We start from the raw sequence: 25,115 nt of genomic DNA, 5'->3' as shown, positions 1-25,115 counted from the left end.
AAATATGTATTGCATTTATAGTGAAAATTAATAAAACTAAATATGCTAACTGTGCAGGGAGATATGCAGAATAAGTAATTCACATGTTCACAACTTAGGCTTTCATGGGCCACTCTGTCACATCACTCTCTTAAATCCTGGCTTTTATAAATGCCAAAAAGTATCCTCTAATATAAAAAAAAAATCTATTGAAAGAAGATTTTTTAATTAAATGTATTTTAGGGGAGAATTCTTGATGTCTTATCAGCTACCCCAACAAAGATAAAGACTTTTTATTGTTAAAGGCTTAGAGAAAGAGACAGTTATTCAAGTCGAATCACCAAAATTTATATATAAATTTATAGATAGTCTATCCTAGAAAGAGATCAAATCAAGCTTTTATGAAAATCTCACACAAGAAATATGGCACTTTAAATTAGAAGAGAAAAGAAAGATAAAAACACCTGGGCAAATGATCGGTCATTTACTGACAATTAAACCTAGATTCATTACCTATATCAAAATAAATGCTGGATATATGGAAAACTTAACAAAAGATAAACAACAAAAGAACCAGAAGGAAATACAAGTAAGTATGCTCATAATACAGAATGTTAACCAGAACAAAAAATCCTAGAAACCATATCGAAAAAGGTGGAAAGGGCTGGGGATGCAGTTCAGTGGTAGAGCACTGCCTAAACTGTGTAAGGCCCTAGGTTCTATTCCCAGCATCACCAAAAAAAAAAAAAGAGAGAGAGAGAGAGAAAGAAAAAGATGGAAGCTATGATTAAATACAACTATGAAGACCTCCATGCAGCAGTCACATAGTTAAAAGAAAAATATTCAAGCCAGGTGTGGTGGCACATGCCTATAATCCCAGTGGTTCTGGAAACTGAGGCAGGAGGATTGGGAGTTCAAAGCCAGCCTCAGCAACTTCAAGACACTAAGCAACTCAGTGAGACCCTGTCTCCAAATAAAATACAAAATAGGGCTGGGGATGTGGCTCAGGGGTCAAGACATCCTGAGTTCAATCCCTGGTGCCCCCTCCCAAAAAGATAAATATTCAAACACAAATATGACATTGAGTTTCTATCTCTAACATGCAAAGTGCTGTAACAAATCAATTAAAAAGTGAACAAACCAATTTTTTTTTAAAAATGGATACCGAGTACAGTGCAATCCCACTCAGGAGACTGAGGCAGGAGGATCACAAGTTCAAGACCAGCCTCAAAAATTTAGTGAAGCCCTAAGCAACTTAGTGAGACCCTGTCTCAAATTAAAAAATAAAAAGTTTTGGAGATGTACTTCAGTGGTAAAGCACTCCTGGGTTCAATTCTCAGTTAAAAAAAAAAAAAAGGAAAGGAAAATAGCAGATACCTAATATGGCTGCTCTCGAGGATGCTTTCTCAGGAAAACACTGACAATGTAGGAGCAAAACCCCAGCAGGAAACCTGTACTGTTCTTGTACTAACCCTGAAACACTACTCGAAGCTATTCAAGCCTCCCATAAATACTGGTAATTTGATATTCTGAACTAGGAAATAAAGAATCAGAAAGCTGGGCTGGAGTTGTAGCTCAGGTGGTAGAGTACTTGCCTAGCATGTGTGAGGCACTGAGTTCGATCCTCAGCATGACATAAAAATAAATAAATAAAATAAAAGTATCATGTCCATCTAAAACTAAAAAAAAAAAAAAAAAAGTCAGGAAACAATCTGAAATTGAATCATGAGGAAAAGGCTTTCAAGTCCTTTCAAGTCCCTGCTGCTGAGGTCTAAAAGATGCCCTGGCTTAGTAGTTTACCTTTTTGGATTTCAATAAAGAATCATATCCTTTCAATAAACGCCATTTGTGGTGTTTAAACTAGTCAGTAATTTGCTATTATTTATAACAAAAAAAAAATTTAAACACTACTGAAAATTTCAGTCACTGAAGAAATACAAATATTCAAAAATAAATTTCAAGCTCACCAATATATAAACAATTGATGACAATTTTCACCTGATTGACAGACTAAGACTCTTAATAATATCCACTGCTAAAAGAGAATTGGTAATTATCATATATTGTTGATAAAGAGTATAAAATAATATAACCTTTGTGTGTGTCAGGGGTGTGGTGGTACCAAGGAATGAACCCAGAGCCTCACACAATGTAAAAAAATACTCTGCCACTGAGCTACATCCCCAGTCCCAACCTCCTGGATGAAAATTTATCTAGTGATAACTTAAGCATACGTATCTTGTGACCAAACAGTTTAACTTTCTAGAAATTAATTCTATTAAAACATTACAGGTATGTTGGGCATGGTGGTGCACACCTATAATCCCAACAGCTCGGGAGGCTGAGGCAGGAGGATCACAAGTTCAAAGCCAGCCTCAGCAACTTAGCAAGGCTCTAAGAAACCCTGTCTCGGGGCTGGGGTTATGGCTCGCCTCACATGTGCAAGACCCTGGGTTGGATCCTCAGCACCACATAAAAATAACTAAATAAATAGAAGTTATTGTGTTCAACTACAAAAAATAAATATTAAAAAAAAAAAGAGGGAGCTATGGATGTGGCTCAAGCGGTAGCGCGCTCGCCTGGCATGAGTGCAGCCCAGGTTCGATCCTCAGCACCACATACAAACAAAGATGTTGTGTCTGCCAAAAACTAAAAAATAAATATTAAAAAAAAAAAAGAAAGAAAGAAAAAGAAGAAACAAACCTTGTCTCAAAATAAAAAGTAAAAGGGCTGAATGTAGCTCTGTGGTTCAATACCCTTGGGTTCAATCCCCAGTATCAAAACAAACAAAAAATTACAGAACTAGCAGCATAGCTCAGTAGTAGAACACTTGCCTAGCATGCATGAGGCCTTGATTTAGATCCCCTACACTGAAAACAAATAAATAAAGTTACAGAAACATACAATACAACCTTCACTGTAGCACTGTTTATCTTATAAAACTGAAGGAAGAATAAACTAAATGCATGATGAGAGACCCAAACGTTTCCTATAACACATAAAACACACTCTCTACTATTCTCCAAGCCCTTCATGATCTGATTCTCAAAACACATCTGCAACATCCTGTCCTACCATTCTTTCTCCACCTTTCTTTTTAAGTTATGCTGACCCCTCAATGTTCTTCGAACACACCAAGCAAACTCTCACCTCACAGCCTATGCACTTGTTCTTCCCTGGAGTGTTCCTCCCAAGTATTCACATGGATTTTTCTCTCACTTACTGCAGGTCTCTGTCCAAATGTTACCATCCTAGAGCATCTGTCCCCACCCAATATGCTTCATGTAGAATCTAGAACCTCAAATAGAAAATATAAACTCTGACAACTGGGACACCATCTTGTTCACTCTCTATTCTCAGCATCTAGCACAAAGCTTGGTACATAGTAAAAACTCAATAAATAATTACTGAATAAGTAATTAAATAAATCATAGCCTATCCTTATAATGGGATAGTACATGGCCACTGAATGAAGTCTCTCATCTGAGATATTAAATAAAGCGAGTAAAAACATTATAAACAGTGTATCATATTTTTTACTTGAAGCATATATACATTTATATATATGAAGGAATACACAAAGAAGTCTGGGTTAACATTCACCAACCTATCAACTTCCCACAAGCTCTCATTCACAAGTGCAACTTTCATCTTTAGCTTCATATAAATCTGTATATAAATGTCAGTAGATTTAAGCCAGGCACAATGGCATACACCTGTCATCCCAGCTACTCAGGAGGTTGAGACAGGAGGATTCCAAGTTTGAGGTCAGTTGTGGCAACTTAGCAAGAGCCTGTCTCAAAATTTTTAAAAGGCTGGGGATATAACAAAATGATAGAGTGCTCACCTAAGATGCACAGGACCACGGGCAAAATTTCCAGTACTCCATAATTAAACAAAAATATAGTGCAAGGTATGGTGGCTAGGTGTGGTGACACATGTTTATAATCCCAGTGACTCAAGAAGCTAAGACAGGAGGATCACAAGTTTGAGGCCAGTTTGGGCAACTTAGTGAGGCCCTATCTTAAAATTAAAAAATAAAAAGGATTGAGGATATATAGTTCAGTAATAGAGTGCCCCAGGTTCAATCCCCAGTACTATAATAATAATAAATAATTATTAATTATTAGTATTATTTAAAAAACAATATTAATTTTATATTCTGAAACACACATACCGGCTACTTAAACAAGTGCTTTAAAAGAAAAATACGGGGGGCTGGGGATGTGGCTCAAGCGGTAGCGTGCTCGCCTGGCATGCCTGAAGCCCGGGTTCGATCCTCAGCACCACATACAAACAAAGATGTTGTGTCTGCCGAAAACTAAAATAAATAAATAAATAATTCTCTCTCTCTCTCTAAAAATAAATAAATAAAAATAAAAGGCAAAAAAAAAAAGAAAGAAAGAAAAATACAGGCAATCATTATTCCTGAAATGTAAGAAATCTCATGATCCAGGCCCTACCTCATTAGCCTCACTGACCAGCATCCGCCACTCACCACTTCCCAGATTATATCATGCTGTCTTATACTTGTGGGCTTTAGCTCAGACTTTCTCTTACTGTTCTAAAGACTAAACTCCAATTCAAATGCATTATCTCCTCTCTGACACTGCAGATCAGAGGTTTCTAGTCTGTGAAAAATCCAAAGACAAATTTCTCTCTTATTACAATAAATACATGGTAGTGTCACTATTTACATGTTGGTTTCTTCTCCTAGGCCATGAATTTCTGTTCTCATAACCTCTCCCTCCCTGAAAACATTGAAAAATAATTGTTAATGCATGTGTATATAACTATTTGATGTCACTAGTAATCTAGTGATTAAAAAGAAAAGAACTACGTACCTCTATTGGATGCAAGAATAACTCTCATCCAGTAGAAAGGATCTGCAGAATCTGATGACATGATTCCAAACAGTGGTATCTAAAATATTGCACAAAATATTTTATGAAAATGTATTGTAGGGCTAGGGTTGTGGCTCAGTTGCAGAGTGCTTGCCTAGCATGTGTGAAGCACTGGGTTCAATTCTCAGCACCACATATGAATAAGTGAATAAAATAAAGGTTCATCAATATCAAAAAACAAATTTTTAAATGTATTATATAAATTAACTTTGCATTTCATTTATAATGCATTCATTTAATATTTGCGATACTTTATTTGTGGTGCTGGAGATTGAACCAGGGCCTCACACTTACTAGACAAGTACTTTATCACTGAGCTACATCCCCAGTTCTTTTTAGGTAGAAAAGGTCTTGCTAAATTGTGAAGCTGGCCTAGAACTTATAACCCTCATGCTTCTGCCTCCCAAGTAGTTGAGATTATAGGCATTGGCTATCATGCCTGGCAGCAATGCATCTATAAAAAAGATGACTCTTATGTTCTGTAACAAAACAAGCATATTTTAAGGGTAAGATTCTTAAAATAGTCAAAATTATTAGTTGGGTGCATTTCACTAGTAAACACACCTGCCAATACTGACAATGTGCAACAATACAAATATACTTAATACTATTAAACTACACACTAAAAGTGGCTACAATGGTAAAATTTGTTATATTTTTTGTTACTCTCAGGGCTGGGGTTGTGGCTCAGAGGTGAAACACTCGCCTAGCATGCATGAGGCACTAGGTTCGATCCTCAGCACCATATTAAAATAAAATATTGTGTCTACTTATAATTAAAAAATAAATATGAGGGGCTGGGGATGTGGCTCAAGCGGTAGCGTGCTTGCCTGGCATGCGTGGGGCCCGGGTTCGATCCTCAGCACCACATACAAACAAAGATGTTGTGTCCGCCGAAAACTAAAACTAAATATTAAAAAACAATTCTCTATTAAAAAAAAAAAAAAAAAACACTATTTAAATTTGCATGTCTTCAGCTTCAGTTTCCCTTTTAAAATAAATAAATAAATAAGGAAAAAAAAAAAGAAAGAAAGAAATACTCTCAGCGGGGCACGGTGGCACATGCCTGTAATCTCAAGAGACTCAGGAGGCTGAGACAGGAGGATCCCGAGTTCAAAGCCAGCTTCAGCAATGGCAAGGTGCTAAGCAATACAGTGAGACCCTGTTTCTAAATAAAATACAAAATAGGGATAGGGATGTGGCTCAGTAGTCAAGTGCCCCTGAGTTTAATCCCTAGTACAAAAAGAACAGAATTAGGGCTGAGGATGTGGCTCAAGCAGTAGCGCGCTCGCCTGGCGTGCGTGTGGCCCGGGTTCGATCCTCAGCACCACACACAAACAAAGATGTTGTGTCTGCCAAAAACTAAAAAATAAATATTAAAAAAAAAAAGAACAGAATTACTCTCATCAGATTATAGGATATGATATCTGCCTAGTCATAGAATAATTTTACAAAGTTATATACTAATCAATCAAGATCGCATTCATAGTTATAAAACTGAAGATTACATATATAGTAGAATATTACATACACAGTGGAATATTACATATTCGCTATAAATTATAATAACGCGAGGAAGAACTTACAACAGTACATATAAAACAGCTCTCAAACCAGGCACAGTGGCACACAACTGTAATCCCAACAGCTCAGGAGGCTGAGGCAAGAGGATTGTGAGTTCAAAGCAAGCCTCAGCAACTTAGTGAGGCCATAAGTAACTCGGTGAGACTCTGTCTCCAAATAAAATATTTTTTTAAAGGACTGAGAATATGATTCAATGGTTAAGCGCCCCTGGGCTCAATCCCTGGAACTAAAAAAAAAGTTCTCAAACTAGTTTACTCTTGCCTTCCAGGAGATATTTAGCAATGTCGGGAGACATCTTTGGTTGTCATAACTTGGTAGAGGTGATAATAACAGCATCTGTGGGTAGAGGCCGGCAATGTTGCCAAGAATTCTACACTACACAGGAAAGCCGTCCCCTGACAGCAATTATCCTGCCTAAAATTCAGAAGTGCCACTGTTAAGAAACTCTGTTACAAAAACAAAAGTACAGGGGCTGGGGATGTAGCTCAGTGGTAGAAGGTATTGCTCAGCATATGCCAGAACTGGTTTCAAGTCCCAGCAATGCAAAACTAAACAAGAAAAAACAAAGATTCAAACCATATAAATTAGGGCTGGGGTTGTGGCTCAGTGGTAGATCGATTGCCTAGCATATGTGAGGCACTGGGTTCAATTCTCAGCACCACATATAAACAAATAACAAATAAAAGTCCATCAACAAATAATAAAATTTTTTTAAACTGTATAAATTAAAAAGTTGAACACTCTCCATATGGGCCACCAAAACAAAACAAAACAAAAAAAGTTGAACACTACAAAAAACATATAGAAAATAAAACTAGAAGTATCTTTTAAAAACTTAAATAGTGATTATCTCTAGCTAGTAGGATTATATTGACTTTTTCTTCCTTATTCAAATAGTGATCATCTCTAGCCAGTAGGATTATATTGACTTTTTCTTCCTTATTCTTTTTAGCAATTATCAAAATATTCTATGATACTTATTAATTTTTAATCAGGACAAAACAAAATACCTGAACTATAGATTGCTTCCTATCATTTGACTCATGTTTAGAATACAGCCTTTAGTCATATCCCTTCTCATCCACAAGAAGATCAGACAAAGAAAAATACATTGCTAATTTCAAAAAGTTCTCTATATGAAACTTGATCTTTTAAAAAGTTTCAAAAGATGCTACCAGTAATTTTATTTTATTTGCTTATTTATTTATTGACTCAGGATGTTGCTATGTTACTAGCCTCAAACTCATGACCTCAAGTGATCCTCAACCTCCTGGGTAGATGGGAATATAGGCATGTACCACTACACACAGTTCCAGCGATTTTAAACAAACTAGACTTTTTTACTGTTCAAATTTATTATCTAGGTAACAAAGTGAGTGAAGTGTGAAGCATGGATATTTCATGTATACCCTGTAGCTGTAGAAAACTTTTCAGTTAAGGTGAGGGATAAGGAATAAGGACAGTCTATATCAAAGTATATGCTAAATAGTAAAGAAGTTAGTTGGTCCAATTTTATTCCTTAATAGGCACCCATTACCTCCATGGTTAACTGCTTTGTGGGAAACTGAACAAGAAAAAGTCAACCAATTTCCCCTAAGCAATGGTCTTCCATCTTTTCTGTAGTCACTAGGATTATTAAATTTGGTTCTAATTTTATTTCCCCATAAATTCCAAAGCTACAGGATCATGTAAAACAGTTGGGCAGAATACAGAGCTATTTTCTATTAATATGTCATAGCTGAAGAGTTCCAAACTTTCCACTGTAATCATACATAATCAGTTTCAATTTGTTAAAAAAAAATATAAGCAGGAGGCCAATTAGCCAGGGGTGTTTCCATACTGGGAACTTCAGGAAGGCAAAATGAAACGGAATTTAAACGCATTCCTTATGATTAATTTTGGAATCATAGTCAAACAGTCAGTGGTTCTATAGAGACCACCCACTGGACCATACAGAAATAAGAGAAACAGCTAGCCATAGCCAATCAAATAATTTCTTTACTTCCATGTTCAACCTGTAAGAGCTCACTACCCATGCCTCTGAAGCAGAGCTCTCTATACCTCTTTCCACTATTGAGTGAAGCCAGCCAGATACATGATTCCTTTAATGCTCAATTAAACTGTTACATTTATTTTGTCTAATAACAAACTTGGTAAAATACAGTATACTATTTTAGAGAAACAAAGCAGTCCATGCTCTAATGAAAACATGAATTGATCAAGTGAAAAAAATTAAAAATTAGCATTAGGGATTTTCAAAGGTACTAGGAACTGAAAACCAAATAAGATAGGTCTGTGTTAAGATGGAAAGTTGCAATCACATTACAGAATTTTCCTCCTCTGGCACATAACAAAGCACATTTTAAAAAACAGTTAAAGTTATAACAGGAATAAAAGAAAACTAAGAGAAACAAAAAAGCAAAAAAGGATCTGGACAGGATCCAAACAAGAAAAAGGATTATAAATCTGAAGGACTGGTGATAATGAGGAGAAAACACCAGACATCTGAGCACTCAGTACAAAGGTATGCCTAACCATCACACTGGGAAGTTAAAAGAATCCTCTGAATTCCCACCAACATTCCAACTATACAGATATCCTTATCTTGTTCCCTCCTTTGGTTAAGAGGAAGCAGAAATAGCTGCTGGAAAAAAAAATGAATGAAAGAAAAATGAGTAATGTAGCTGATCCTGAAGTACAGAATTAAAGATTATAGGACTGCCCTAAACCAGAACTCAGGAATTACCTGGAGCCTGGAATGGAGTACAGTTTTCAGCTCAGGTGATGAGAATCCATTCAAGATAGTTAAGAAAAATTTAAGAAGAAAGCAGAGTCCTGGTAGAATTTAATGCACTTAGCTTAACTCATTTCCCATCACTTCCTCAAGCTAGAGAAAACTAGCTTGAGGCTGTTTGAGATTCACTGGAAAGAAAATTAAGAAATCACCCACACTAGGCAGATCTGTCTAAGCATTAGACAAAAAGAAACATCTTAGCAACTATGTAAACACAAAAAAATAAAGTAATAAAAAATGTATAAATTAATTACAAAGAACCGTCCTGAAAAATGTCTTGAGTACTGCAGATTGAACCAAGGGTGCTCTACCACTGAAGCTACATTTCCAGTTCTCTTTGAGACACGATCTCACTAAATTGCCCAGGCTGGCCTTGAATTTACAATCTCCCTGCCTCAGTCTCCTGTATTTCTGTGATTACAGGAATGCACGATGGTGCTAACGTCATTCTTTTCCAGTGAGAAGTGTTACTTTTTCCTTTTTTTTTTTTTTTTCTTCCTGGGTTCTTGGATTATGGCTGCAAAGTCCAAAACATTTGCTCTCTGGGATTTTACAGATAAGTCTGTTGACCTCTGAATAATCAGATTCAGTATCAAGATGATAATTCTCTTAAATTAACCTATAAACTCAAAGCAATACAAATCATAATCCCAGCAGGCTTTCTTGTAGAAAATGAAAAGCTAATTTAAAAAACATATATGAAAGCCAGGCATGGTGGCACATGCTTGTAATCCCTGTGGCTCAGGATGCTGAGGCAGGAGGACCTCAAGTTCAAAGCCAGCCTTAACAAAAACAAGGCACTAAGCAATTCAGTGAGACCTTGTCTCTAAATAAAATACAAAATAGGGCTGGGATTGTGGCTGAGTGGTCGAGTGTCCCTAAATTCAATCCCTGCTACCCAACCCCCAAAAAAAGGTATATGAAGATATGAGGGACCCAGAATAGCCAAAACAATTTTGAAATTGGTTGGGGAACTTTTACAAACTGATTACAAGACTTCCTATGAAATTATAGTAATTAAAACAGTGTTATGGTTTGGATATGAGGTGTCCCCCAACAGCTCACGTGCAAGACAATACAAGGTTTCAAGGAGAAATGATTGAGGGCTGGGGATGTGGCTCAAGCGGTAGTGCGCTCGCCTGGCATGCGTGCCGCCCAGGTTCGATCCTCAGCACTACATACCAACAAAGATGTTGTGTCCGCCGAGAACTAAAAAATAAATATTAAAACAAAAAAAATTCTCTCTCTCTCTGTCTCTCCTCTCTCACTCTCTCTAAAAAAAAAAAAAAGAAATGATTGAGTTGTAAGAGTCTTTTTTTTTTTTAAGAGACAGTGAGAGAGGAGAGAGAGAGAGAGAGAGAATTTTTAATATTTATTTTTTAGTTCTCGGTGGACACAACATCTTTGTTGGTATGTGGTGCTGAGGATCGAACCCGGGCCGCACGCATGCCAGGCGAGCGCTCTACGGCTTGAGCCACATCCCCAGCAACCCAATCGGTGATTTAATCCCTTGACAGGGTTTAACTCAGTGGTAACTTAAGTGGTAGGGTGTGGCTGCAGAAGGCGAGAATTGGGACATGGCTTTGGGTATATATTTGTATCTAGTGAGTGAAGTCTTCTCTTTTTCTCTGTGCTTCCTGATCATGATGTGAGCTGCTTCCTTCCACCACACTCCCTAGACATGATGTTCAGCCTTGCCTTAAGCCCCAAGGAATGGAGCCAGCTTACTATGGATGAAGACCTCTGAAACCATGAGCTCTCAAATATAGTTGTGCTGGTTGGGTCATTTAGTCACAGCAGCAAAAAAGCCAACTAAAACAAACTGTGGTTTAGTATTAATGACAGACCTAATGAGGAATGCAAGAGAGTAGAGAAAAAGAACCATGCTATGTGATGACTTTATTTTCAACAAAAATGCCAACATAATTCAATGTGGGTATTTTTCAACAAATTTTTCCAGAAATGGATATCCATGTAAAAAGAATAGACTCCTATCTCGTGCCAAACCCAACTATCAATTTGAAACAGACACAAGCTGAAACTAAAATATTTAGAAGAATACATGAAAAATTATACATGACCTTAAATATGTAAAAAGTTATTAGTTATGAAATCAAAATCAGGAACGACCAAAGAAAAAGATAAGACTGCAGCATAGTTCAGTGGTAAAGTACATGCTTAGTCCTGGGTTTAATCCTCAGCACCACAAAACAAAACAACAAAGAAAAAAAAATAAACTGAATTTCATCAAAACTAAAACCTTCTGTTCTCCAAAAGTCATTGCTAAGAATATGAAAATATAGTCAGGCAATATGGTACACACCTGTTATTCTAGCCATTGGGTGGGCTGCGGCAGGATTGCAAGTTCAAGACCACCCTCAGCAACTTAGTGAGACCCTGTCTTACTATTTTGTTTATTTAAAAAAAAAAAAAAAAAAACTGGGTGTGGCTCAGTGGTAAAGCACCCCAGGTTTAATCCCTAGTACTATAAAAAATAAACAAGGGCTGTGGGTATTGTTCTCTGGTAGACTCTTGCCCAGTATGTGGAGGCCCTGGTTGGACCCCCAGTATAGCAGAGGGAAAAAAAGAAGTATCATCATTGGATTTACCCTACTTTCTTTTTCTTTTTTGGTTGTGTTAGGGATTGAACCCAGGGCTTCATGCTTCGAAAGCATCTTACCACTGAGCTGCAAGTCCAATCTGAGGTTTATTAATTTTTTTAATATTTATTTTTATATATATTTATTTTATTTTTATGTGGTGCTGAAGATCAAACCCAGTGTCTCATACATGGTACGCAAGTACCGTATCTCTGAGCCACAATCCCGGACCCTTATTAATTTTTAAACAGTAGATATACCAAGGTTCTAAAAATCTGTTTTAATGAAATATTTAAATTAATATATGCTATTCACAACATGAAAAAAGTAAACTGGAAAAATATTACAATATGTTACTTTTACATACAAAAAGGTATCCAAATCAATAAGGAAAAAAGTGTCTTTAAAAAAAAATGGGCAAAAACCATGATCTGAAAACAAAAACAAAAAAAAAAGAAAAAGAAAAATTGTTCAAACTCACAAGTAAACCAAAAAATAGTCAGAACAAGACAATCAATTTCAGGCCAGATGTGTGATGGCACAGTCTATAATCCTGTTACTCCTAGGAGACTCAGGCAGGAGAATCACAAGCCAGCCTGGGCCACATAAGGAGACCTTGTCTAAGAAAGAAATATCACCACTTTCATAATCAAAATCATTCAGGTTAGGGCTGCAGGAATAGCTCAGTGGTACAGAATTTCTGTAGCACTCTTGAGGCCTGGATTTAATCCCCAGCACCATATACAAACAAGTAACAACAATAAGAAGAATTCAGATAAAAAGGAATAACAATGCTTAATATAATTCAGTATATTTATTATTTTAACTAAAACATGTTTCTCAAACCTAATCAAGACCTTAGAACAACAGTACAGACACTCATTTAATATTATGATTGGTTACATACCTGACAACATACTAAGAAAATGAAGAGAGTTATAGCAGTCCATAATACCTTCTCTCTAAACTGGATCTGTACAACAAAAACCAAAGAATGATCAATCCAAGCCAAGAATACCAAATTTAAAATAAAAATCCTTTTAAAGCACAATCAACATTCCATGCCATGACATGTTTTTATTATTTACTGTTTAAATGTCCCTTTCACCCTAGTTTGTTGCAGGTAAAATAAACAGTTAAACTTCTCAAACACTGTTATTTACTTTTCAAAAAGAATTAAATATAAGCAGTTTTCACATGCACTGTACCATGGAAAATGAAACTGAAAAGGTGGCAAAGCAAAACACAGGCTGCAAACGTATAGACTTCAGTTAACACTGTGCCATGCACACCTAGGACTACGTATGATGCTTTACAGCTTTATAATATTAAATAGGTAGTCTTAGAATATTCTAAAAACTGAAAAAAGCTAGGGTTTCTTGGGATGTCTTAAATACAGCTGGAATGACTATTTTTACTATCTCAAATCATTAAAACACAAATATACTTCTAAATAAAACAGTAAGTTTAACAAAAATTTTACCTATCTCTTTCTCCATTCCTATGCCTGCTAGTTTTATAAGAAATTAAAACTTCAGGGGCTATGATTCTAGCTCAGTGGTAAAGGCTTACCTAGCATGTATGAGGCACTGGGTTCAATCCTCAGCACCACATAAAAATAAATAAAAGTTCAGAAGAGGAACATATGGGAACTGGCCAGTTTGGAACTAACAGTATTTCTGGAATTTAAATATCTTAGCTCCAAAAGTGCACAATGATGGAAAATGATCCAATCATTCCTATGATTTTTCTTTACAATGAATAAATCAACACATGGCAGGTATATAGTTGGACAATTATAATTCGTTTATGGAAAACAATTGTATTCATCAAAACCTATCCCAGCAGTTTGATCCATTTATATTCCAGCAGATCACATCATTAGCAAGCACAATCTATACCCTATACTAAAGGAATTATAAAGGATTACCATGGACAGGAGAATAATGTTTGTTAACTAACATGTCAAAGACACACTTGGCTTGGAAATATTAAAACTTTAAGAATAGTCATTTTTGAAAGCATGAGGAAAATGTCTAGACTTTAGCAGGCCTATACTAGTTTTATTCATTTTCCGTCTCTTTCATGGAAGATGAGTAAGATATATTTTTCCAATTTCAACCAGAAAAGGACTGGGGAAATAAATCAATCTTGTTGGTTTAATAAGATACTTCATTTAGCTAACCAGTATATTACTAAAGTATTTTACTTACTTTCCTTTCAGGTTTCTGTATTTCTGGTAGAACTGCACAGAAAGGCTTGATAACTTCTAAAAATTTGACTGTAAAAAAAAAATAAAATAAAAAGGTCTCTATTATAAAGTTTTTTTTTAAAAAAATGTATCTTTTTGCCAAGCACAGTGGCACATGCCTATAATCCCAGCAACTTGGGAGGATTGCAATTTCAAAGCCAGCCTAAGCAATGGCGAGGCAGTAAGCAACTCAGTGAGACACTGTCTCTAAATAAAATACAAAATAGGACTGAGGATGTGGCCCCAGTACAAAAAAAAAAAAAACAAAGTATCTTTTTGTAAAATCAAATATAAATGTTCTTTAACTTTGAACAGCAATTTACCCCATCCCTCCCAAATTAATTAATCATGATGCTCTCCATTTCAAATGAATATATAAGGGAACTGATATAAAGAATCAAATGGTTTGATGGCTTGTCAATAAAATAAATCAAGTGTCCTTTCACTATAACTTTGTTTCCTCACACTTGCATACAATTTTCTGTATACACAAAAGGAATTATTCAGAGCATTACTATGTTAAAAAAAAAAAAAAAAGAGCAGTTTAGTATGGTACCCGAAAGGCAATGCATTGTGGAAGAAAGTAGACATATAAGAGGAAAAAGAAATGAGGATACCTTCTCTACTTAGGAAAGGAAGGAAGGAAATGGGCTTCACCTGCAGCACTAACTTACACCAAAAGAAACCAAAATGTGTTAAGTGAAAACATCATAAAATCCACCCCCTACAATTAATCTTTTTCTTTTCTTTTCTGTAGTGCTGGGTATAGAACCTAGGGTCATGCTCATGGTAGGCCACTGTTCTACCACTGAGTTAAACCTCCAGCCCTAAAGATTTTTGATTGTTTTTTCCCCTTCTGTTCTGAGGATTGAACACAGGGCCTTCCACATGCCTACCACCAAGCAACTCCCCCAGCTCTACAGTTAACTTTGTAGTACAAAATCTCTGCTTCATTTCATTAAGCCACATCTCAATGTTTGGTCATCCACCCTATTAACAGCATCAAAACATACTTGCTTATGTACAAGAATCAGTTCAGAGAACAATACATTTCATTAAAAAGTACTGCTTACCCAGACTATTATGCTATATAAAAATAAGATAAACCAAGGTTCTTTAAAGATAGACACTATCAGGGTTAGGCATATAACTCAGTAGCAGAGGACTTGCCTAACACATGCAAGGCCCTGGGTTCAAACCCAGCACAGAGGGGGGAAAAAGACTGCCTTCAGGATTAATTTAAGTCTTGTTAAATAACTGGAGGATAAAGATGACAATCTCTTAAGCTTTAGTCCTTTGCAGTCTATAATGGATTCAAACACAAGCCATAGCTAGCTGTTAGAATCTTCTTCCCAACATTAATTGGTTTCTGTATACCAACCTCCTTAAATAATTTTAAAGCACCTCCATGGCTGGCCAGAAGTTGACTATACTATCTTTATAAAAAAATAAAAAATAAAAAATAAAAAAATCTCTAAAAGCAGGGCATAGGGACTGGGGTTGTAGCTCAGTGGTGGAGCGCTTGCCTCTCAGATATGGGCAATGGGTTCAATCTTCAGCACCACATAAAAATAAACAAAATGAAGATTAAAAAAAAAAAAAAAAGTGGGGCATGGTGGCCAGCACCTGTAATCCCAGCAACTTGGAAGGCTGAGGCAAGAGGATCAAGTTCCAGGCCAACTTTGACAATTTAGTGAGACCCTTTCTCAAAATATAAAATAATAAAGAGCTTAGGATATAGCTCACTGGTAGAGGGCCCCTGAATTCTATCCCCAGTACTGGGGGGGAAAAAAAATCAACAGTAGAAAATTCCATCTTTAATAGAAGAATTCAATAATTGTCATGGACATATGTTTGTGATCCAGGTACCATTATGAAGTGTCTGGAAAGTAAATCTGAATTATGAAAGCAATCATCTCTCATGCAAAACAAGATCATCACGGCAGGAAACTTCGTAGACTCTCTTTAACTCTTGTACTTTCCACCTCAATTCAAGCCACTCTGCAGGATTTCTTAGCATTTTATCATCATTTGTATTAGGTTATTCATGTTCAAGCAATGCTTCTGTATGCATTTGTCTATGCTTGTGTTGCAGAATTTTACTCCTTACAGGTAAATTCAAAGCCAGCGGTCTCTTATACTTCATTTCCAGTTTTCCCCAAATGCCCTAGTTAGCCGATGAGTGCACCTGAGTATGCAGTTATTCATTCATGAAACAAACATCTGAACAGCTAGGTTAAGTATCTATGCGAATATACATGGGGTTGAGTGTTTGGGGGGAGGGCACCCAAAGGATTCCCACAGTGTGAGGCCTTGTCCCTAAGGCTTACAGACAGGGCCCTACACAGTTTCCAGTAAATGCTACAGAATGACTGGAATGAAGCAGGAAAATGTTGTGCTATCAATCACATTCCTTTCCTCCCTTAAAACACATGCCATATATCACTTTATTTTTTTTTAAATGAGTTAAGGAGACTTATTCATCACAACCAACGAAAGGTGATTCGGGAATAAAAAATACAGCTTTCCTAAGCTCCAGAAAAATCACAAGTGGTACAGGGTTAGCCTGGTGCCTTAACTCCCCGCCCCTAAAACGAATGGCCTCTGGGTACCATCCCCGCTCCTCGCCACCTCTCCAGCGCAACCCCCGGGCCTCCGGGTCCCAGTCCCCCGCGGCTGGCCCGGGAGAGGCCTCGCACGCCAGAAGGAGCCTCGGCGGAGGCCCCCACCCGCGCCCTCCGCAGCAGCCCGGCGCGGCCCGCGCATCCATCCCCGGCCCGCGGGCTGGACGACCCCCGTGGGCGCCGGCCCTACCACCTCCAGCCCCCGCGGGGCCCGGGCCCCGGCTCCAGCCCCGCTCCAGCCGCCACTACTCACTGCCCATGGCGGCGGCTGGGGAGGCCCAGCAGGGCACAGCGGCCTCGGCGCTGCCTTCGCTCGGCTCCCGCGGTTCGGGCCTCGGCACCGGCTCCGGACGCGCTCCGGCTGCTCCACGCAGGCTCCGCCCCGAATCACGTGACCCGCGCCCCCGCTCCGCCCAGCCCCGCCCCCAGAGCGGGCCCCAGCCGTTGGCCGACGTCCGCCGCGTCGTCATGGTCACCGCCGGCGCGGGGGCCGGGCGGGGCGCCCGGAGGCGGGAATGGCCGAGCTCCTGGGTGTGACTCGGGGGTCTGAGGGCTTCTGCGGCTTCCGAAGGGCAGGGGCGGCCTGGGTTTTACCTTTCTGAGCAGGTTTCTCAAACCAGCGCGGAGAAAGGACAGTTTCCTAGCCCCCGCGGGCGCCTCTGCGGGTCCCTGAGACCTGGGGCCCCAGGCCCCGGGAGCTTCTAGTTGGTTCAGTCTTCTAGTAACCTTTCGGTATTTTGTAAAAGAATTGTTACACATTGTGTAGGAGACTCCTCTTTTCTGCCGGCCACTAATACTCCTTCTCCATCCTCTTCCAAATGAGTGTGTCAGGGTTTTAGGCCCCCTGCGTCGTGCCCCTTCCCGGAGCCAGCGTTTTCTGACCCCGTGGGGCTCCTGTTCTCCCTTCTGGGACGGCGCGGTTAGAAAGCTGCCCTACCTTTTAATCACTCGGCTGCTTTTGAATGGCTTTAGGCTGTCAGCCATTCACAGCTACACGGATAACATAAGGATCATGATACCCACTTCTAAGGGTGTGAAAGTTAAAAAACTAAACTCAGCAATTGGCACATAGAAGGCCTCCAATTTTATTTTCCTTACTCAAATTTTGAACCCCTGCAATCAAACTTCTGCTCTAAAGTCTGCTGAAACAAACTATTTTAAAGGTAACTAATGACCTATTATCACCAAATCTGAGGATGTGTTCTAATGTTCAGCTAGACGTCCATAGGAAATTATTTATATAATTTATATCAAAAGGCACTCTCACAAAGCCGGTATTTGATACCGTCTGTGAGCTTTAACGCCTCCAAATGACTTCTCCGTGTGGCATGGGCTTCTTTGCAACATGGTATCTGGGTACCAAAGGATTTCCTTGGAAGTGCCCCAGTGTCTCTTTCACTAAATGGTGTTTGTAGAGGCAGCCAGGAAGGTCTGCTCAACTTCCAGAGGGCAAAGAGACACCACTCCTAGAGGAGGGAGTGGCAAGGTTCTGGAAGACCCTGTCTGACTCATATATTGCTGTGGCCATTTTTGGAAAATACAGTATGCCACAGTCAGAATTCCCATTCTTTGAACTTATTCTTACCTCACTTTACTTTGTATTAATCACTTTCAAACTTGTCTAATCTCCCTTTACATCACAGTAAATTTTGGGAGGTGGAACTTAATTCCTGTGTCCGCAAATGATTGACTTAAATGCACTTTTTTCGTGAAGGGCACTCAACCACTGGGCTACATTTTCAGCCCTTTTAATTTTATTCATTGTGAGACAGGGTCACACTAAATATTCCAGGTTTGTCTCAAATCTTCCTCCTTCAGCCTCCTGAGTTGCTGGGATTACAGGCATGAGCCACCATGCCCAGCTTAAATATGATGTTGACACAAGATTGTCAGCTAATTACATGAACACAGTATCCTTAAAATAAAGATGCACTAAATTGAAAAATCTGACAACACAGTTTACCCCTCTTTACTGCCTATGTCTGAGATAGCTCCATATTTGAAGAGTGGGCCTGGGAGTGAGAAACTAATGTGACTCCATTTTTTTTTTTTTTTTTTAAGAGAGAGTGAGGGAGAGAGAGAATTTTAATATTTATTTTTTAGTATTTGGCAGACACAACATCTTTGTTTGTATGTGGTGCTGAGGATCGAACCCGGGGTGCACACATGCCAGGCGAGCACGCTACCACTTGAGCCACATCCCCAGCCCTTTTTTTGTGTGTGTGACTCCATTTTTGAGAAACCAGCCTCTACCTCAGAGCAAAGCCTGTCCTAAGGAAGGGGGTGTGACCCTTGTCCTTGGAAAAACCCACAGAGCACTCCTGAGCACCCTGCTGAGTTGTTTGTAAATAACAGGAGAGGTCTGAGGCGCCAGGTGTCCCTGACTCAGTTAGGCTAGGTGAAGACCCATAGCAACCCCACTAGCAACCTCCAATCAGCATGAGACAGGGAAAATACCTGGAATGCCAGATGACCCCCAAGTAGTTTATGGTGGTTGACAACATGTTGGGAAACCATGTAGTTTAGCATGTACACCCCTAGTGGCCTAAACCAATCAGTTCAAAGGAATCCCTCTCTTGTATTAACCAATCACCCCTCCCCAAATTGTTCCTGTCATTGAATGTTAAGAGTTGTTGTTTGACTTTCCCACGGTGTGGAATGATTTGCTGTGTGATGTTGTGATGCATAGAGTATCCCCCAAAGTCTATAAAATCTCACTGAACAAAGGACCAGGACTCACTCCCTGGGACAGCTGCGTCAGGAACCGTTGTGAGTCTAGGCTCAAGCTTGCAATAAAGACTCTTGTGTGATTGCATCGGATTCAGCTCCTGGAGGTCTGTTCTGGCATAACAGAAGTAAGCTTTGTCACCCTGGGTAATTTATGAATTACACTCTGTCATTATTCAGTCTTTCTACTACTACATGTTACCCAAGACTTTTCCTTAACTAACTACAATATGCCAGCTGGTCTACATCAGGAATATCACTCTACTTTGACCTCTCATATTCCTTTAGCATATACAACAAGAAAATTTCTTTCCCTAAACATAAAATAGTTTTTTTTTCACATAGACTATTAGTTTACTAATGACCCAGAGCAACCTATCTATCTTTTACTTCTAAGTATTTCTAAGTATTTCCAAACAATGCCATTCAAGAAACTAAGAGATATGAGGGGGGGAAAAAGAAATTATTTTTCTATTTAAATAGACAATTACAATTTTAATTAAATATAATTTTGTAATTTTACTGATTTATATGAGTGGTGTTAAGTTACATGACAAGGCTTGATACAAGAAAAAAAAGTAGCAAGGTATGCAGAAAGAAAGGAGAGGTAACTACTACAGAAATGTTAAATCAATATACTAATATACATATTTAAGATGTGAATTATGAATCTACTGTGCCCAGAACATCAATTCTGAAAGATATTTTTAATTGCATGTAAAACTGGAGAGGGAGTGGGTCCATTCTACCCCCAGGATCCCCCATAAATTCTCAGAAAAACAGTATATGACCCAAGAACAGCAGATAGTAAAGGCTCCACAACACCAAGCCAAGTGAATCTACATAGTTTGCAGTTTGGTTATGTTTCTAATACTAGATGTAATTTCAGATGGGGGGGGAGTCAGTTGTCTCCTCTAAGAAATCCCCAAGCATGCCCAAGGACATTGGGAAGGTCCCTCTGTTAAAGTGTTCTTTAAATGCCACAAATAAATATATTGCATCTGGGACTTTCACAACCAAAACTGATTAACCAGGATCTGAAATCCCCATCTCAGAAAGCAAAGTCTGATTTCATAAGAATAATTAAGGGGTCAGGGATCATGGCAAAATAAACCACAAATCATTATAGCTAAAACTATTTAATTTTAAAATACACTGTTAGAAGATCGTATAGCCAGAGGTTTGTATTTAATAGGACCCAGGCTTAAGGATGATGGGTAAAACCTTGAAGAACACAAATTGGGAATAATTTAGTTTTGGCTGGCGGATAACAGAATGAAAATAATGGTAGTAACAGGGCTTTGAAAAAATAAAAAAATAAAAAGTGGCTAAGATCCAGTTTTGAGGTCATCTGTACATGGCTTTAAATTGTAGCTAAAGAACATTTCCCTGTCTTACATGTTTAATGACAGTGGAGTCTGGAATCATGTAGCTAATGACCTAGTTCTCTAACTCAACTCACATCTAATCAAAACATAACACAAGTACACTTTTAAGGATAAAATTTACTAGTTTGATTCACATGTTTACAATAGATGCCCCTGTTTATTCCACCTATTCCAAATTAAATTGTCTGCATCAATTCCATCATCTCAGAGGAATACAAATTTTTCATGTTACCTAAAAGAAAGGGGAGAGGAGAGGAAATAGGCCGTCCTTTCTACAACAGTTTGCTTTAAAGGAAGTAATATTTCCTCAAAGGACATCAGCAAGAAAAGGTCTTGGTGAGGACATCTTCATGCTGCTGCAGGTGCACCTTGCCAATTCCTACTGCAGGTGCTGCCAAAGGGGGTCGACTCACGAGACGGAGCTGTCATTGAATGAGAGAAGAGATAAAATTATTTTGATTGGCGTTCTGCCTACTTCCTCCAAGAAAGTGCATGTATTTCTCTTAGCTTATTTATCCATAAGTCACCTTTCTGGAGAAATAATGAGTCAGAGAATGATTAGAAAGAAATATGTCAACACTAACAACCAACCAAATTTTAGGCATGAAAGATGAAACAAGTTTTTTTAATTTGTCCCTTTTTTTTGGTGGTGGTGGGGATTGAACCCAGGGCTTATGTGCATTCAAGGCAAGCACTGCCCCTTGTCCTATTCTTAAGTAACTATCAGTTGGTGTTAGCTATAGTTTCCTTAATTAGAATTATTTACATGTGAATGTGATTTGAATCTAGCAAGCTAGCATTGAATGAGTGAACTGTGTTTCAATCAAAACAGAATAAAAAGACAAACAAGTATATAGCTTGTCTCACTATTTTCCCCTTCCTAAGGAAAATCAAGGAGTATATCAGCCTTGATGAATACCAGCTTTGTAACTGGGTCTTGAACAAGGGTTAATTGGGTATATGTGTTTTGGGTTTTGTTTGGACTCACTATATTGCCCAGGCTGGCCTCCAACTCCTGGGCTCAAGTGATCCTCCCACCTCAGCCTCTAGAGGAGCTGGGATTACACGAGCACAAAAGGAGACCCAGCTAGTCCTATAAAACAAGTCTACTATTATCCTGCTTCTCCAAGGCTTTGACTAAAAAGGCTGAGGGGACTAATGAGAAAGGGAGTAAACAAGTAAGGACTTTACTTTGGGGAGTTAATAACCATACTTTCATTTACATGATAATAGCTTGTGCATCCTTAATACAAAACCTGAAATGCTCCAAAATCCAAATCTTTTTGAGCACCAAGTTAGTGTTTTCTTCCAAGAGAATTTCTATTTTAGGTTATCTTTAAAGAATTGGACTAGGGATAAGCCCATCTATCAGCTCTCCAGGAAAAACATACATACATTCACACACACCTCAAAACACCACAAGAAGGCTATTACCTTGCAGGCCAGTTGCTTTTCAAACCTTGGAGCAACAAAAAACCATGGACCCATGTTCTGAGGCTCTTCCTGACTCCATATAATATCTACAAAAAAAAGACCCAAATAATTCATTTTAGCACCTCAAGTAAACATAATATACCAAAAGCAAGGTGGGGAGAGATGGATGAAGAGAGAGATATCCAACCTCAATTAAATATGTGCTTTTCCAATATGGCATTGTATTGTTTATCTTTTTTCTGACAAATACATAGTCACACATTCACAACCACAATCGTGATACAAATGGTTCTACCAGTGCCCCAAATTTCCTTATTCTATCCTCTTATCAGTTCCCCCTTCCACTCCCAAACAATGGCAACCACGGATCTTTTCTCTATCCCTAGAGTTTTACATTTTCCAAAATGTCATATAAATGGGATTGGGGTACTCAATGGTGGAGTACTTGACTAGTATGCTCAAGGACCTGGGTTCAATCCCTAGCACTGCAAAACAATACAAAACAAAAAAACAATAACAAAATGTATAAGAAATGATTTGGGTGTAGTTCCTTCTAGTCTTTTTCCTTCTGTAGGTATATTTATATTTGTATATACACATAATTATAAAAATTCACCTTAATGAATATAGAATTAGAATTCTGGTATATATGGTTTTGTATACATTTTTGAATCATGCAAAAAGCAAGCATTTTATATTGCTAAATTCTCTTGGAAAGATGATATTAAAGGCTACAAAATCATCTATTTAAAAGATGTCCTATAAATGGAATCATATTGTATGTAGATTTTCGTTCTGGCTTATACATTTGTGACTTACACATGTTTTTGTGTAAAGCAATATTCACTCTTTGTATTGGGTAGTATGATATTGTACAGATGTTTATTGCTGCAGGTAAATTATGTTTATTCATTCACTGAATGAATGATATTTTGGTTATTTCTTATTTGGGAGAATTACCAACAAAGCTGCTATAAATATATGTATTTGGGGGCTGGGGATATAGCTCAGTTGGTAGAGTGCTTGCCTCACATGCACAAGGCCCTGGGTTTAATCCCCAGCACTAAAGTGGCACCCCTTTTCCCCACAGAAAAGCCCTCTTCACCATGGCTGATTTTAGGACTGTCAGCAAAGGAGTCTCTGCAAAAGAGTCCAGTGTAGATAAACTTCCTATTTTCGTATTGCCCTGTTTTACTTGGCCACTGGCCAGGAAGATACCAGCACTCCAGGTGCTGAACATCCCTTACTAGTTTTTCACAAACATATCCAGTATAGTACTTTGTAGAAATGTGCAAACAAGGCCTTTGGCCTTGAGCTGGGGGTTCACAGAGATGTCTACATTTTTAAGATAAGTTACAATTGGGCTCCATGGTAACAGCTGGCAGGGGGAGGAAAAAAAGGGGAGAAGAAGCTCTCCCCTTCTCTGGTGTTGTCCTTGAAGGGTTAACATGCCCAAAAGTGAAAGAAAAAGCTGCTTTTATGTGAACTTCTACAGACAGTGAATTTCTGAGCCCCTCCCCTTACATCCTGGGTATAAAACTCTGAAACTACCTGAACTTGGGGTTCAGGGGATTGATTGATTACTACAGAAGCTGTGCCCTCTGAACCTGGCTGCAGCCAAATAAAACTGTTCCCTGCTATCTTCGGTGCCTTGCCTCATTTGTCCCTACAACAGCACCAATAATAATAATAATAATAATAATAATAATAATAATAATAATAATAAATGCCTACAGATTTTTCTGTGAATGTGTTTTCATTTCTCCTGGGTAAATACCTACGAGTGGATTGCTGGGTCATGTGGTACCTTGACATTTAACTTTATAAGTAACTATTTTTCAGTGTGGCTGCAACAGTTTGCTTTCCTATCATAAGGGAGTGGGGGCTCCACTTCTTTGCATCCTCATCAGCACTTGATATCATCAGTCTGTTGTTTTATTTTGATTTAATTTTAGTCATTTTGGCAGGTGTATATATATATATTTTATATTGGCTTAATTTTCATTTCCCTTGCCACTAATGACATTGAGCCTCATTTCAAGTGCTTGTTTGTCATCCAGTGCTTTGGAAAAGTGCCTTTTCAAGGTTTTTGTACAGTTAGAAAAAATTGTTTGTTTCTTAGCACTGAGTTCTAAGAGGTCTTTAGATACTCTAGATAGTCTTGTCAGATATGTATTTGCAAATATTTTCTCTCAGCATGTGGCTTGACTTGAATTTTCTTCACAGTGCTTTTTACAATACACATTTTTGTTTTGATAAAGCTGAATTTTTCTTTTATAGAATGTGGTTTAGGTGTCATAACTAAGATATTTTCATCTAACCCAAGGTCACAATGACTTTATTCTGTTAATTCTATAGTTTTACATTTAGGGCCATGATCAATTTGGAATTAATTTTTATATAAGGTGCATTCAGACATCAAATATTCCAGTCTTGACCTGTATTTTTTAATTATCATATATTTCTCACAAATGATAACACAGCATTGATAATCCCCAAACTCTCAAGAAATTAGCAATTTTAGATGACAGAAGGGCAGAACTAAGAGGGACACCAAGAGAGTCACTAACTCAAGGAATACTTTTTTTCATATTCTTAGAGTCCATGAAATTTAATTTTCTTTTCTTTCTTTTTTTGGAACTGGAGATTGAGCCCAGGAGTGCTTTATCACTGAGCTACATCCCAGCTCTTTATTTTTTTATTTTTTATTTTATTTTTTGGGGACAGGATTTCACTATGTTGTGTAGGCTGATCTCTCTAAGTTGCTGAGGCTGATCTCCAATTTGCTATCCTCCTGCCTCTGGCTCCCAAATTGCCAGGATTACAGACA

At 38.2% G+C, this 25,115-nt stretch overlaps 2 protein-coding genes across 13 annotated transcripts in view; both read right to left on the bottom strand.

Annotated features, from left to right (window-relative positions):
- Window positions 1-17,154, bottom strand: part of Sec61a2 (SEC61 translocon subunit alpha 2) — a 32,822-nt gene extending 15,668 nt beyond the window's left edge. For 7 of the 9 annotated variants that reach the window (XR_013426679.1, XR_013426682.1, XR_013426680.1 and 4 more), the window contains exons 1-4: window positions 16,990-17,154; window positions 14,075-14,142; window positions 12,769-12,834; window positions 4,824-4,902 (exon numbers count right to left, since the gene is read on the bottom strand). Coding sequence is in view for 3 of the 9 variants with exons in the window: in XM_078023227.1 (XP_077879353.1) it covers window positions 4,824-4,902; window positions 12,769-12,834; window positions 14,075-14,142; window positions 16,990-16,996 (220 nt within the window). In the remaining 6 variants the exon portion in view is untranslated. The remainder of the gene's footprint in view (window positions 1-4,823; window positions 4,903-12,768; window positions 12,835-14,074; window positions 14,143-16,989) is intronic. The other 2 variants (XM_005320272.4, XM_040277781.2) reach the window with 2 other exon arrangements.
- Window positions 17,155-20,950: 3,796 nt separating this feature from the next.
- The window catches only part of Dhtkd1 (dehydrogenase E1 and transketolase domain containing 1), a 57,894-nt gene continuing 53,729 nt past the window's right edge, over window positions 20,951-25,115 (bottom strand). For all 4 annotated transcript variants that reach the window (XM_040277270.2, XM_040277268.2, XM_078023226.1 and 1 more), the window contains 2 exons: window positions 22,286-22,371; window positions 20,951-21,273 (listed from right to left, as the gene is read on the bottom strand). In XM_040277270.2, the coding sequence (XP_040133204.1) occupies window positions 21,169-21,273; window positions 22,286-22,371 (191 nt within the window). In that variant the 3' untranslated portion in view covers window positions 20,951-21,168. The remainder of the gene's footprint in view (window positions 21,274-22,285; window positions 22,372-25,115) is intronic.

Source organism: Ictidomys tridecemlineatus, chromosome 10 (assembly GCF_052094955.1).
Source record: "Ictidomys tridecemlineatus isolate mIctTri1 chromosome 10, mIctTri1.hap1, whole genome shotgun sequence".
Lineage (NCBI taxonomy): Eukaryota > Metazoa > Chordata > Mammalia > Rodentia > Sciuridae > Ictidomys > Ictidomys tridecemlineatus.
Note: the sequence above shows the minus strand (reverse complement) of the source record. Positions and strands in the feature narration are given on the sequence as shown.